Source organism: Oncorhynchus keta, chromosome 5, assembly GCF_023373465.1.
Source record: "Oncorhynchus keta strain PuntledgeMale-10-30-2019 chromosome 5, Oket_V2, whole genome shotgun sequence".
Taxonomy (NCBI): Eukaryota; Metazoa; Chordata; class Actinopteri; order Salmoniformes; family Salmonidae; genus Oncorhynchus; species Oncorhynchus keta.
In genome coordinates this window covers 18,851,992-18,867,465 of record NC_068425.1, presented here as the reverse complement: position 1 = coordinate 18,867,465, position 15,474 = coordinate 18,851,992, and the positions used below count along the sequence as shown (strand labels likewise).

At 42.6% G+C, this 15,474-nt stretch overlaps 2 protein-coding genes across 5 annotated transcripts; one reads left to right on the top strand and one right to left on the bottom strand.

The window, feature by feature from the left end:
* Positions 1-6,451: 6,451 nt before the first annotated feature.
* On the bottom strand, positions 6,452-8,837 carry LOC118384639 (trafficking protein particle complex subunit 5-like). 4 transcript variants are annotated; one of them, XM_052518941.1, is made up of 4 exons: positions 8,691-8,816; positions 8,233-8,385; positions 7,676-7,963; positions 6,452-7,554 (listed from the first exon to the last, which is right to left on the bottom strand). In XM_052518941.1, the coding sequence occupies exons 3-4, from the start codon at positions 7,943-7,945 to the stop codon at positions 7,258-7,260; spliced, it is 567 nt and encodes a 188-aa protein (XP_052374901.1). In that variant the 5' UTR covers positions 7,946-7,963; positions 8,233-8,385; positions 8,691-8,816; the 3' UTR covers positions 6,452-7,257. The 4 variants fall into 4 exon arrangements, with proteins under 4 accessions (XP_052374901.1, XP_035627229.1, XP_035627230.1 ...); XM_035771336.2 differs by having other exon boundaries at positions 7,676-7,948; positions 8,691-8,815; XM_035771337.2 differs by lacking the exon at positions 8,233-8,385 and having other exon boundaries at positions 8,691-8,837.
* A 515-nt stretch (positions 8,838-9,352) lies between these two features.
* Positions 9,353-15,391, top strand: LOC118384622 (N-acetylmuramoyl-L-alanine amidase-like). The gene is made up of 5 exons (XM_035771306.2): positions 9,353-9,531; positions 11,582-12,427; positions 12,646-12,856; positions 14,593-14,887; positions 15,307-15,391. Exons 1-5 carry the CDS (start codon positions 9,420-9,422, stop codon positions 15,319-15,321), a joined length of 1,479 nt encoding a protein of 492 aa, XP_035627199.1. The 5' UTR covers positions 9,353-9,419; the 3' UTR covers positions 15,322-15,391.
* Positions 15,392-15,474: the final 83 nt, after the last annotated feature.

The following is a 15,474-nucleotide window of genomic DNA, read 5'->3' as shown; positions in this document are numbered from 1 at the left end:
CACCTCAAGCTGAACCTCGGCAAGACGGAGCTGCTCTTCCTCCCGGGAAGGACTGCCCGTTCCATGATCTCGCCATCACGGTTGACAACTCCATTGTGGCCTCCTCCCAGAGCGCTAAGAACCTTGGCGTGATCCTGGACAACACCCTGTCGTTCTCAACTAACAGCAAGGCGGTGGCCCGTTCCTGTAGGTTCATGCTCTACAACATCCGCAGAGTACGACCCTGCCTCACACAGGAAGCGGCGCAGGTCCTAATCCAGGCACTTGTCATCTCCCGTCTGGATTACTGCAACTCGCTGTTGGCTGGGCTCCCTACCTGTGCCATTAAACCCCTACAACTCATCCAGAACGCCGCAGCCCGTCTGGTGTTCAACCTTCCCAAGTTCTCTCACGTCACCCCGCTCCTCCGCTCTCTCCACTGGCTTCCAGTTGAAGCTCGCATCCGCTACAAGACCATGGTGCTTGCCTACGGAGCTGTGAGGGGAACGGCACCTCAGTACCTCCAGGCTCTGATCAGGCCCTACACCCAAACAAGGGCACTGCGTTCATCCACCTCTGGCCTGCTCGCCTCCCTACCACTGAGGAAGTACAGTTCCCGCTCAGCCCAGTCAAAACTGTTCGCTGCTCTGGCCCCCAATGGTGGAACAAACTCCCTCACGACGCCAGGACAGCGGAGTCAATCACCACCTTCCGGAGACACCTGAAACCCCACCTCTTTAAGGAATACCTAGGATAGGATAAGTAATCCTTCTCACCCCCCTTTAAGATTTAGATGCACTATTGTAAAGTGACTGTTCTACTGGATGTCATAAGGTGAATGCACCAATTTGTAAGTCGCTCTGGATAAGAGCGTCTGCTAAATGACTTAAATGTAAATGTAATGTAGTTGTCTAATGTTGGTTAGGCATGTTAACCTGTTTTCCTGAATCTCTATGATCAATTAAAAAAATTGAGTGTACTTTTAACAGAGCTGAGATATACCTCAAAGTGCATTCACCCAATTACTTCCAGCCTTACACCTATCAAGTTGTTTCAGATCTACACAAGTGCCTAGGGAGGAGGGGGTAGGGTTTTCTCTGGACAGGAAAGGGCCCAATTATACTGTAGGTGTGTTGTAACTTGTCAAATAATGACATTAACATACACTGAGCATGAAAAACATTAGGAACACCTGCTCTTTCCATGACAGACTGACCAGGTGAAAGTTATGATCCATTATTGATGTCACCTGTTAACTCTACTTCAAATCAGTGTAGATGGGCTACCCAGACCCCTCTTTTTACACTGCTGCTACTCTCTGTTTATAATCTATGCATAGTCACTTTAACTCTACCTGCATGTACATATTACCTTAACTAGCCCAAATAACCGGTGCCCCCGCACATTGACTCTGTACCGTTACCCCCTGTATATAGCAACGCTTGTTATTTTACTGCAGCTGTTTAACTATGTTACTTTTATTTTCAATTTACTTAACACTTATTTTTTCTTAACTTCTTAAAGCATTGTTGGTTAAGGGCTTGTAAGTAAGCATTTCACTCAAAGGCGTTCACTCAAAGGCGTTGTCTCCTCACCTACATCTCAAATCAAATTGTATTTGTCACATATGCCAAATACAGGTTAAAGAAGGATTTTTAAGCCTTGAGACATGGATTTTATTTGTGACATTCATGTGCAAGACAAAAGATTTAAGTGCCTTTGAACAGGGTATGGTAGTAGATGCCAGGTGCACTGGTTGAGTGTCAAGAACTGCAAAGCTGCTGGGTTTTTCCACGCTCAACAGTTTCCCGTGTGCATCAAAAAATGGTCCACCACCCAAAGGACATCCACTCACCTTGACACAACTGTGGGAAGCATTGGAGTCAAAATGTTCGAGCATCCCTGTAGAGTCCATGCCCAAACGAACTGGGACTGTTCTGAGGGCAGAAGCAGGTGCAACTGAATATGAGGATCATAATGTTCCTAATGTTTTGTACACTCAGTATATACTGCTAAGAATTAGAAAGTAGGGTGACTCTCCTAGCAGGTCTGGAACCCAGGTCTCCATTACCAATGACGAATGCCCTAACCACTGTCCCAATAATGATATCTCTTAGGCATGTGCTTAATGGGCCAGTATAGTTAGGCCAATAGGCCCTGTCCAGAAAAAACCCTAACCCCTCCTTCATCTAGCATTTATATAGATGAAACAACTTGATAGGCTTAAGCAATAGGGCGACTGCAATTTGAAGTAAATATCACCTTTGTTAAAAAGTACACAAGAAAAAAACTATTTTATTGATCATAGTGATTCAGGAATATCATTAAAACAGTTTAACATGCCCCACCAACATTAAATCTCTGTAAATTATCAGCCGATGTCCTGACAACTGATACAGAAATGTTCTTGCAACGTTCCCATGACACCCGTCTAGAACATTAACTTATGATCTGACAACATTTCAAAAAAATTTTTTTAACCTTTATTTAACCAGGCAAGTCAGTTAAGAACATATTCTTATTTTCAATGACGGCCTGGGAACAGTGGGTTAACTGCCTGTTCAGGGGCAGAACGACAGATTTGTACCTTGTCAGCTCGGGGGTTTGAACTCGCAACCTTCCTGTTACTAGTCCAACGCTCTAACCACTAGGCTACGCTGCCGCAACCATGTTCTGTGTATGTTTGGGGGGGAATAAAAATAAATAATAAAATAAAAATTGATGGAATATTCTCCTAACCTTCAAAAAACTGGACACAGTTATTTGTTTAACTAGGCAAGTCAGTTAAGAACACATTTTTATTTGACAATGACAGCCTACCCCGGCCAAACACTGACAACGCTGGGCCAATTGTGCACCGCCCTATGGGACTCCCGATCACCGCCGGTTGTGATACAGGCCGGGATCGAACCAAGGTCTGTAGTGACGCCTCTAGCCCTGAGATGCAGTGCCTTAGAATGCTGCGCCACTCGGGAGCCCAATGTTTATGGAACGTTTCAAGAACATTAATATCTCAAATTCTGGAGAGCATGGCAACCAAGTTATATTTGACATTAAGGGGGATGGTCTCTTGGAATCATTCCTTGCACATCACGGGAACATTCCTATGAAAAAGTTAGTTCATGAACTAAAGAGACTTAACTTCTCTAAAGTTGTGGGAACGTTTGTTTGCTGGGGCGGTCCAAGGCTCTGACAGAGCCCTGAAGCTCCTTCTAAAAGCAAATAGGACTTGCAAGGGACAGGGTTTTGGAGACATGGAACTTCATTTCCATATCAACAAAGAATTTTCCAAAAACAAAAAAGTTCAATTAATACATCTTTATAGGGTTCCCACTCTGCCATATTTCCATGTTAAAGTGCTTGTTTTCGACTGAGGTAAAGTTGGTTTTATATTCAGACAGCCGACGGACAGCCGGCGGACAGCCGGCGGACAGCCGGCGGAAGGTCAACAGAAGTACAGAAGTAAAAATCAATAACTAATTCACCAATTGTCACAGAATCATCAAACTAGGTATGATTTATTCTATAAATGTCTAGCATACTTTTACAACTTCTGTTTTTAGTAAAAATTCCAGTTTTGATTTGATATAGGGCATGTGGTCAAAGTTCTAACGAGTCTATTATACCCTATTAGAAGGGGCCTGGCATAAAATTCTGCATCTTCAGTCATATTAAATTAAATTACAGGAAGAAACTACAGGATGAAGGGGTCAGGCCTTACTAACAAAGAAGACAGGTGGATGGATCAAGAGGACCAAGACAACCAAGAGGATCAACATGGACAATCCACAGTGGAGATACTGTAAGGAAGACTAAGAGTGAACCATAACATACACTACCGTTACATTTTTGGGGGTCACTTAGACATTTCCTTGTTTTTGAAAGAAAAGCTCATTCACTTTTTTGTCCATTAAAATAACATCAAATTGATCAGAAATACAATGTAGACATTGTTAATGTTGTAAATTACTATTGTAGCTGGAAACGGCTGATTGTTAATGGAATATCTACATAGGCATACAGCAGCCAATTATCAGCAACCATCACTCCTGTGTTCCAATGGCACGTTGTGTTAGCTAATTGTTCATTAGAAAACGCTTTTGCAATTATGTTAGCACAGCTGAAAAATGTTGTCCTGGTTAAAGAAGCAACAAAACTGGCCTTCTTTAGACTAGTTTATCTGGAGCATCAGCATTTGTGGATTCGATTACAGGCTCAAAATTTCCAGAAACAAAGAACTTTCTTCTGAAACTCGTCAGTCTATTCTTGGTCTGAGAAATGAAGGCTATTCCATGTGAGAAATTGCCAAGAAACTAGAGATCTCATACAACGCTGTGTACTACTCCCTTCACAGAACAGTGCAAATTTGCCCTAACCAGAAAAGAAAGCGGAGTGGGAGGCTCAGGTGCAAAACTGAGCAAGAGGACAAGTACATTTGAGTGTCTAGTTTGAGAAACAGATGCCTCACAAGTCCTCAACTGGCAGCTTCATTAAATAGTACCCGCAAACAGTGAAGAGGCGACTCCAGGATGCTGGCCTTCTAGTTGCAAAAATCTTCTTTCCCAGTTTCATCAACAGTTTTAAATTCACGCTGTTCCTGATGCAAAAGGGGTTGTACCTAATAAAGTGACCACTGAATCTATAGACTTTCCAGAATGTGTTCTGGGAATTACCAGGGTATTAAACTGTTGAACAGTTGAATCTATTACCTCAGGAGATGGTGCCATTCAGCTTGTCTGGGGATGACAAAGAACGACTTCAACAAAGCCATAATAGAAAATAATTGAAGGGGCCTCTTTGCTGTTAAATTAGAGACGTATAAATAAATGACTGTTGTGTCTTGTAACTACTTTAAAATGTGGAACTGTTGCACTAAAAATACAAACATTGATTTGGCATACAATTTAAGATTGTAAACATTGTACAACTTTATGTAAACATTGTCTAACTTTATACAGAACAAATTGCACTTGAAATGAACATTTCTTTAAAGTTATTGCAAATAAATGCATATTTTCACTTTTCTGCGACAATCACTGAATTAGTTATTGATTTCTTCATATTTAAAATGCAATATTTGAGAATGTATGTATTTCTATCAAATCTGGAATTTCTACTCAAAGCAAAGGTTGTAAAAGTACACTAGACATTTACAGAATAAATCATACCTAGTTTGATGATTGTCAAAATCAGTGAAAACGTTATTGATTTATGTAGCGTTAGCTTAAACGGCATTTTATAGATGTTATGTATGCCAATTTTACCTCGGTTTGTTTACGGAATTCGGAGGCGACTACCTGTGCTAATTAGCTATCTGCGTCTCCCAACACCTGTGCGGGAACAAGGACGCCACAAACGTGTTGAAACTGAAAAATACTGCTGGTTGAAACTGTTAAAACAGTGTACAGTAAGTGTATATTTTGCATTTGTGAAATTATTTTCGTGATATGAAAGTAGAAAGCTTAATGTTTCCAGAACCGTATCGCAATTGAGGATCGATTCACGTTAAAATTGATTATTTGGCTGTCAGACTCAATTCTCCTCTGAAAATAACATTTAATGACGTTATATTCTTGGGCTATGTATGATACAGCAATGGAAGCATTATTGATATACAATTAGCCTATTATGATCATATTGCGATGCCGGGCACTCAGATGACATGCAGCCTTCTCATTTAACACTATACAACAAATACATTATCCTAATGAAAATAGTTGTTTTATACACCTTTCGGTTTACCAAACTCGGTCCTCGGGACCCCAAGGGGTGCAGCTGACTCAAATCATCAACTAAACATCAAGCTTTAATAATTTTGTAGTGTTAGGGCAAAAACCAAAACGTACACCCCTTGTGGTCCCGAGGACCGAGTTTGGTATATGCTGGTTAACTTAAAAAAATAGGTTTAGAGTGATACATTGAAGTACATGACCAACCTGTACCGTCTTGGATGCAGTTACAGTTCGATGATGCCATGGCGATGCTTTGCAGGACATTCATGAATTCCTACGAATAATACAATTTAAGAAATGATCTTTTAGGACTGTGTCAGAAAGCTAAACATTGAGGAAACAAATTACAAGAGAATAGGTACGCTGCGCTCTCCAGACAATCACAAAGCCGCAGCTTCCAATGTTCACATGACAATCACCATGTGACATGTCTGGAAAATGGTCATTGGTCTCAAAATATCAAATTCGTGATAGCGTTTGTCAACCCCCATTAGCCCCAACCATTGCATTGATAGTTAAATGTCACTAATTTCTTAAAGCTACACTCCGGCACACCCACCGTACGGAGCAAATGTACGTCACACTATGTCCAAAAACGTACAAGAAATTTAGAGAAAGCGTTTGCTTAATGACTAAAATGTAAATGTTAAGTACAAATTGTTGAACGTATCAAACGTTCAAACAAATTGAACACACCCCTGGATTCATCGATTTTCCTCATGATCACCGGATCTTTAGAATTACTCAGCAAGTCTTTTAATATCAGTTAATTGCTCAAATGCTTACACACGGTGATAAACGGTAAACGTATTTCAAACATGTCTAGATATAAACAAATAAAGGTGTAAAATAAAACTACACCTACAAACCCCTGAGTCATTACATTTTTGCCAACATAATGTTCTGTGGAAAGGACCACTGATAACTTTCACATTTTGAATAATAGCTTAAAATGTAATTTGTTTCGGGAACACAATGACAGTCTTTAATTTCACCACGTTGAACTCAGTTGGAGGGTAAACCATTGCACATATTGGTGTAATATACTGCAGTCCATATTTTCAATGTGTTGGTCCTTTGTGTGATTCAGAAATGTCTTGAGATATCAAAAACAAGAGATGATGTCCTATGCAGTCATAAGAGATGGTTTAAGATACACTGTCAGTGAGAATGTCAAAGTCATTAGATAAGGGTTGACTGACTGAGGAGATTCACAAGAAACATTGACCTTTATAAATGTCTCATATGAACTCTCCTTGGACCAAATAAATATAATAGCTCAGAATTGGGATTAACATTCTAATCATTCATTCATATTTACTCTCATGTGGTGATATAGACATCCTGTTTCACTTCTCAATATACTGTATATTCACAACTCAACTACTCCTATGCAGACTTGTCAACAGACAGACCACTCACCCACTCAGTCCATATCTCACATTACTGGCTCGTTCACACGGCAGAGCATATTGAGACCTAGTGAGAATGATGATCAACTTCATCATTCTCTTATTCTAGCATGTGTACACCAACACTCTCTCATCTATCTGCCATCCAGGGCCTTGTCTCTGGCTATCACAGCTTCATCAAACTTGATCATGAGCGTGGTGCCCTTGTGCCAGTGGGCTGTGACCTTGGCAGGGAAGCCACTGTGTGTGAGAATGGCCTCTACGATGCCAGCGGTGAATGCAGCACAGTTTAGTGTGCTGTTCTCCTTGGGCACAGAGATGTAAGCGTTGATCAGTGGCTCCTTCTCTATGATGTAGTAGGTCTTGTCGTCATCGTTGGCCTGCTCCAGCTTGTCTGCCTCCTTACCGAACATGGCTTTCCATACTGACACCTATATGAAGCAAATGGAATATTATAGACATGTACTTATGCATGGGCATAATGACAAGTGTTACACCTTATCAGACTGTTACATATGAACTTACCTACCTTGAGCCCATGCAAGCACATACCTTGACGAAGAGCAGTATGTTAAGCACCTTGGTCTCCCTCTTCCCATTCTTCTCCCTCAGCACCAGTACGTCCAGCATACTGGCGCCAACGCTCTGACCCAGGTCTGCCAAGCGTTGCTGGAGCTCGGACACAGAGTACACGCGGCTCTGGCAATACTGCACCATCTCAGAGAAGAGCAGTGCAAAGGCACTCACACTGACTTCAGTCTTGGGACGGGTTAGAGGCCGTTCCAGGATGTTTGACTTTCCTCTCGTGAACCGAGTGTCCATTTTCTGAAAGAGAATGATCTGTAAATAGAAGTAAAATAGCCTGAAGTGATAATATGCTAGCCCTCTCAATTCCAAATCAACCCCTCACCACTACCCTAGGCAGGCGAAGATCTGAGAGGATTAGCTATAGATAGATAACTGGCAACACTTTCAACTAGCCTAGAGGGCAGGATCTTCAACCACAATGTTTACATATCCTTCTTAACAAGTTAGTATTTTAGTAGGTTATTATTATTATTATTTTTTAGATCTTAACAAGTGCCTTAGGGCGGAAGTATGGCTCACACCTCTAGAATTCGTCACAGCTCGCTGTGTAGTCACGTGCCTCGCGCATAAATCAGGTGAAAGGAGTAAGGCCTATGGGGGTTGTTTTGGGATTCAGGTAGCCGCGCCTCAAGAGGGCCAGCTTCGGCGCATGCGCGGGCTGCGGAAATCTTTACCTGCAGTACATATGCAGAGATTAGTCAACGACGATTCCGTGAATTAGGAGGAGCTAACTGCATTGGAAAAACAACAGTGACTGATAGCGCAGATGAAAGGGGCAGATAAAGTATATTGGATGCTAGCATAACTAGCCAGCTAATGTAGCTGCTAGCTAGTGATAATTTAGCTAGCTAAAATTGGCACGCAAGCTAGCGAACTCACTCCACGACAAAACAGCCAAAAGTCATTCACACTGTAAACAAGCTAAACATATTTATTTAGTTAATTAATTATTCTTATATAAGGACCTAAAACCCCTTACCGTCTTTCAATGTTTTCAGCCTGCTGCCGTGTTGGTGACTTCCTGTTCTGGTCACGTGTCTTGTTCTAGTAAAGCACTGATCTATCATCAGCAGTGCATGTGCTCATTGACATTTAGCGGTTGCCACATGTGTAATCTAAATGACATGCCTTGAAAAAGTTTTTAAAAATGCAAGATGTCCTAATTTCAATTGCATGGTTTAAATAAATATTCCGGTAAAATTATGCATGTGAATTTCCTTTGAGTTCTTGCTGTGTATTTTCAGGGCCATTTGGAAAAGAAACAAGAACATGCTTGCCTTCTCATGCGTCACAGACCTTTCAATGATTAAATAGAGACTGTTACCTAAACACAACACACAATGTGATGCTGCTGTACAGTAGTTTTAAACAGAATATTGTTTAATATTGAGATATTATGAAACAACAGTCTATGCAAAGTACTTGAGGAGAAGGGGGAAAAATAAATTGCCGACCTAAAGGTTGTAATAGTGACAGTGGTTTAATGCAATAAGGTAAACATTTAAATTCAGAAAGACCTTGAGCCAGAAGGACAAACACACATGTCCACACACACTTACCTAACAGTTGCAAATTTCCCACACCATGTCCCTCAATAAATAGCTCAAATTCATCAGCACCGTATCTGTTTGTACAGTGGTTGCATAATTCACTTGATGCCTTTGCCTTCCTATAAATGTTTCAATGTAGGCGATGCCATGCATAATACATGTCAGGGGCACAGGGCGTCGAAGACTCAATGATTTCTCCAATGGAACCGCACTGGAAATGGTGTCTGACCCTTCTTGTGGTCTTGGTCAGTGCTCACACTGATACCAAAGGTAACTCAATCTGTTTGTGTTCACTTTTCTCCTATTTATTTAAAGGTCGTGACCAGTTAAACTCTTTTCGAGAGAGAGCAAGAAAGTTAGCATGGAAATGCATTACAGCTACTTAGAGGAAGACCCTTTCTTTCTAAAATGATCTGCCGAAATTGTTGCAACCCCTATTACTAGCCTGTTCAACCTCTCTTTCGACTCATCTGAGTTTCCCAAAGATTGGAAAGCAGCTGCGGTCATCCCCCTCTTCAAAGGGGACACTATTGACCCAAACTGCTACAGACCTATATCTATCCTACCCTGCCGTTCTAAGCTCTTCGAAAGCCAAGTCAACAAACAGATTACCGACCATTTCGAATCTCACCATACCTTCTCCGCTATGCAATCTGGTTTCAGAGCTGGTCATGGGTGCACCTCAGCCACGCTCAATATCCTAAACGATATCTTAAATGCCATCGATAAGAAACAATACTGTGCAGGTGTATTCATTGACCTGGCCAAGGATTTTGACTCTGTCAATCACCACATCCTCATCGGCAGACTCGATAGCCTTGGTTTCTCAAATGATTGCCTCGCCTGGTTCACCAACTACTTCTCTGATAGAGTTAATTGTGTCAAATCGGAGGGTCTGTTGTCCGGGCCTCTGGCAGTCTCTATGGGGGTGCCACAGGGTTCAATTCTTGGACCGACTCTCTTCTCTGTATACATCAATGATATCGCTCTTGCTGCTGGTGAGTCTCTGATCCACTTCTACACAGACGACACCATTCTGTATACTTCTGGCCCTTCTTTGGACACTGTGTTAACAGAGCTTCAATGCCATACAACTCTCCTTCGTGGCCTCCAATTGCTCTTAAATACAAGTAAAACTAAATGCATGTTCTTCAACCGATCGCTGCCTGCACCTGCCCGCCCATGCAACCTCACTACTCTGGACGGTTCTGACCTAGAATATGTAGACAACTACAAATACCTAGGTGTCTGGTTAGACTGTAAACTCTCCTTCCAGACTCACATCAAACATCTCCAATCCAAAGTTAAATCTAGAATTGGCTTCCTATTTCGCAACAAAGCATCCTTCACTCATGCTGCCAAACATACCCTTGTAAAACTGACCATCCTACCGATCCTCGACTTCGGCGATGTCATTTACAAAATAGCCTCCAATACCCTACTCAATAAATTGGATGTAGTCTATCACAGTGCCATCCGTTTTGTCACCAAAGCCCCATATACTACCCACCACTGCGACCTGGACACTATCGTTGGCTGGCCCTCGCTTCATATTCGTCGCCAAACCACTGGCTCCAGGTCATCTACAAGACCCTGCTAGGTAAAGTCCCCCCTTATCTCAGCTTGCTGGTCACCATAGCAGCACCCAACCGTAGCACGCGCTCCAGCAGGTATATCTCTCTGTTCACCCCCAAAACCAATTCTTCCTTTGGCCGCCTCTCCTTCCAGTTCTCTGCTGCCAATTACTGGAACGAACTACAAAAATCTCTGAAACTGGAAACACTTATCTCCCTCACTAGCTTTAAGCACCAGCTGTCAGAGCAGTTCACAGATTACTGCCCCTGTACATAGCCCATGTATAATTTAGCCCAAACAACTACCTCTCCCCCTACTGTATTTTTATTTTATTTTGCTCCTTTGCACCCCATTATATTTATCTCTACTTTGCACATTCTTCCACCGCAAATCTACCATTCCAGTGTTTTAATTGCTATATTGTATTTACTTCACCACCATGGTCTATTTATTGCCTTTACCTCCCTTATCTCACCTCATTTTCTCACATTGTATATAGACTTATTTTTCTACTGTATTATTGACTGTATGTTTGTTTTACTCCATGTGTTGTTGTATGTGTCGAACTGCTTTGCTTTATCTTGGCCAGGTCACAATTGTAAATGAGAACTTGTTCTCAACTTGCATACCTGGTTAAATAAAGGTGAAATAAATAAAGTTGCAAGAAAATGCTATTTTATGCAATATAGGGTGCATTACATGCTGAATATTATCAAATGCAAACGAGTGTGTTTTCTGATTTCAGTCACGTCCTCCCAGCATATGGACGACTTCATCAGAGTGTTGGAGCAGGTAGAAGACAGTAACCCTGGACTGGAGCCTGTAAATGTGTTGAGAGGCCTGCGCAGGGCAGCCGGTCTCAGAGATGAGTTCATGCAGCACTTCTTGGGCACTATCAGGGAGGACAGCACCTCAGAGGCACCAGTCATGGACTCCAATCTCTCAGATTTCATTGTCAGGGCTATGCGCCACAAGGTGACAGAGAGAGGTAGAGAGGAAGGGGTTGTCCTTACTGCTGATGGCACCACGGTTGCTATGAGCCCAGTCCTCCTGGGTATTGAAGTTGGGCTAGTGTCTAAGACGAGGTGTCAGGTCCGTGGCCTGTACCCCCTCACTTTGGCTAGGAACTTGGGTCTGTCCTTCCAGCGCTTCCACAGCTCTCTCCTCTCCCAACGCCTGGGCCCTGATGGCTGCTGGGATGACGTGACCTCGCCTCAGGTCTTCACCCTCTCCGACAAGCCCTCCCTCGCCACCGATGCCCTGGTTAACGGCGGTATGGATGGTGTGATTCTGGGGATTGAGGTCTCAGCTCAGTCCCAGCGTCTTCTCAAGTTGAGCAGCCTACTGAGGAGGTACTACTGTCATCGTCTTGAGGGGGAAGGACTGGATGCTGCTCCTCGTCTGATCAGCCACCTACGCAGGGAGAACTTCAGAGAACTGGCCAGCCCCCCCCTCCTGCAGAGGCAAGTGGTGAGATCCCTTGTCCTTCAGAGGAGACTGATCGACCACTCCACGATGTTGGCACAGGAAAAGGAAGAGCTGACAGCTGTGGTGAGGGAAGGAATAAAGGAGTTTGTCCACAGATACATGGGTAAGTAATCCCCACTGCAGAGGGAGACAGTGGAGATACAGAGGGTTACTCTAGTGCAGGGAAAGCTAAAAAGGACAGGTAAACATTTATTGGAATAATTTTGACTTTGATCCAAGAAAGCACAAATGGTAACAATAATTGAGACATGGTGTTATTGTTGAAAAAAGGAGTGGATAAACATGTTAACTCAATCTCTCTCTGGATTGCTCTACCTCTAGACTGTCCAGCTATTATCCCACGGTGTCAGTGGGGGGCTGCACCATACCGGGGCACCCCCACCCCCCTGTCACTCCCCCTCTCGTCCATGTACATCCACCACACCTACCAGCCTGGCCAGCCTTGTCTCACCTTTCAGCAGTGTTCTGCAGACATGAGGTCCATGCAACGCTTTCACCAGGATGACCGGGGCTGGGACGATATTGGATACAGGTATGTGTAGTACACAGGTCTTAGGATATAGTGCCTTCAGAAAGTATTCATGCCCCTTGACTTATTACACATTTAGTTGTGTTACAGCCTGAATTCAAAAGGAATGAAATAAATAAAACAATCTCACCCATCTACACACAATACCCCATAATGACAAAGTGAAAATGTTTTTATAGAAATGTTTGCAAATGTTTTAAAAATTAAATACAAATATATCTAATTTCAATAAGTATTCACACCCTTGAGTCAATACATGTTAGAATCACCTTTGGCAGTGATTACAACTGTGAGTCTTTCTGGGTAAGTCTCTAAGTGTAAGGACCGACTCCGGAGATGAGAAGCAGGTACAGGGATTCAACATTTAATCAGGAAACAGACAAAGACCAAGACAAGAACAGCGTCAGCACACGGGTACAAAACGACAAATGACAATTAATGCTGAAGCAGGGAACAGAGCAGGGAACCAGACAGATATAGGGGAGGTAATGACAGAGGTGATTGAGTCCAGGTTAGTCCAATAATCGCTTATGCACGTGACAGGGGGAAGACAGGTGTCGATAATGATGGTGGCAGGAGTGCATAATGCTGGGGAGCCTTGTGCCTTTGAGCGCCAGGGAGGGGGAGCAGGCGTGACACTAAGAGCTTTGCACATCTGGATTGTACAATATTTGCACTTTAAAACATTGTTTTTATCTTCAAGCTCTGTCAAGTTGGTTGTTGACCATTGCTAGACAGACATTTTAAAGTAATGACAGATTTTCAAGCCAATTTAACTCAAAACTGTAACTAGGTCACTCAGGACCATTCAGTGTCGTCTTGGTAAGCAACTTGAGTTTATATTTGGCCTTGTGTTTTAGGTTATTGTCCAGCTGAATGGTGAATTTGTCTCCCAGTGTCTCAGTAGTCTCTCAGGAGACTGAACCAGGTTTTCCTCTAGGATCTATTCCATTATTTTTCATCCTAAAAAAAATCCTCAGTCCTTGGCAATGACCAGCATACCCATAACATGATGCAGCCACCGACCATGCTTGAAAATATGAAGAGTGTTACTTAGTAATGTGTTGAGTTGGATTTGCCCCAAACATAACACTTTGTTTTCAGGACATAAAGTTTATTTTTTCCCACGTTTTTGGCAGCCTTATTGCAAACAGGATTGTCAGCGATTAGGTGAATGGATAAGGCGGAGTCAGGCGCAGGACACAGGTATGAGTAATAATAAGATAATTTACTCAAAAATTAAGCTCTGTTCCAACAAGGAAAAACACAAATATCCAGAGCACAAAATAACGAAACCAAATGACAATGACAATCACGTGTAACAGTATAACTTTAGACCGTCCCCTCGCCCATACCCGGGCGCGAACCAGGGACCCTCTGCACACATCAACAACAGTCACCCGCGAAGCATCGTTACCCATCGCTCCACAAAAGCCGCGGCCCTTGCAGAGCAAGGGGAACCACTACTTCAAGGTGTCTGAGCAAGTGACGTCACCGATTGAAACGCTATTTAGCGAGCACCGCTAACTAAGCTAGCCGTTTCACATCCGTTACATATGTAATGTGTCAAGTTTGAGTATACATGATGTGTGTGTGTGTGTGTGTGTGTGTCGCTCTCATAATTAGAGGTTAGAAATTAGCTGTCCAATTCTGGGAATTGTTGTTTACCAAGCAAAATGTCACTTGATGATGAATCACTCATGATGAATGACTCATCCCTTGCCGATGTTTGCCTCCAGCTTTGTGGCAGGCTCTGACGGGTACCTCTATGAGGGGCGTGGGTGGCACTGGCAAGGGGCCCACACTAAGGGCTACAACTCCAAGGGCTATGGGGTGTCATTCATCGGTGACTACACCTCCAGCTTGCCATCAGAGCAGACCATGGAGCTGGTGAGAGATCGTCTGGCATCCTGTGCTGTGGGAGGTGGGCGACTGGTCGGCAACTTCACCCTATATGGCCACAGACAGCTGGTTAAGACTTCCTGTCCTGGAGACGCCTTCTACTCAGAGATCACAGGCTGGGAGCACTTTGGGGTAAGAGAGTGTGTACAGATGTAGGATCTTAATTTGATCACCCTGTTGGAGGATAACTTTCCTGCAATGCAGGACATTTAAAACGTGGAGTGTATTTGAGGTTTAAAAATGCTTCTGAAGTTTGCAGTTTCCACTTTGAAATTTCAGACTTGATTTTTCATTGCAAAAAATGTATCAACCTCTAAAATAATTTATATGAATTATAATCCACATAATAATTCACATTTCCTGTTGCTGCTCGATTATTTTCCTGCTGTAGCAAACTGACTCAAATTAAGAGCCTACATCTGTGTGTACATGTATATGTGGGGGATATTAGGCAGTTATTAAAAATGAATAGGCCTATGTGTTTTTGTTATTTCATGTCTACTGGTCTTATCTCTCCACAAACTTCCTTTCATTCTTTCCATTTTCCCCAGGAGGTTCAAAACTGAAGATAATGTGAAAAGTGGAGTGATTAATCTTGACCAGTATCAGAGAATAAATATTTAATTTCTAAAATGGCTCCAGTGTTTGCCTTTTTTTAATCAACATATGTTATATATGACTTTCTGATAGTTGCTCTGATAGAGCTGATCTGAATAGGT

Coding starts and splice junctions, on each gene's coding strand:
- LOC118384639 (XM_035771337.2), bottom strand. CDS start 7,945: ATGGACACTCGGTTCACGAGAGGAAAGTCAAACATCCTGGAACGGCCT. Junction 7,555..7,675: donor ACATACTGCTCTTCGTCAAG/GTATGTGCTTGC, acceptor TGCTTCATATAG/GTGTCAGTATGGAAAGCCAT.
- LOC118384622 (XM_035771306.2), top strand. CDS start 9,420: ATGTCAGGGGCACAGGGCGTCGAAGACTCAATGATTTCTCCAATGGAA. Junction 12,428..12,645: donor GTTTGTCCACAGATACATGG/GTAAGTAATCCC, acceptor CTCTACCTCTAG/ACTGTCCAGCTATTATCCCA. Junction 12,857..14,592: donor TGGGACGATATTGGATACAG/GTATGTGTAGTA, acceptor GTTTGCCTCCAG/CTTTGTGGCAGGCTCTGACG.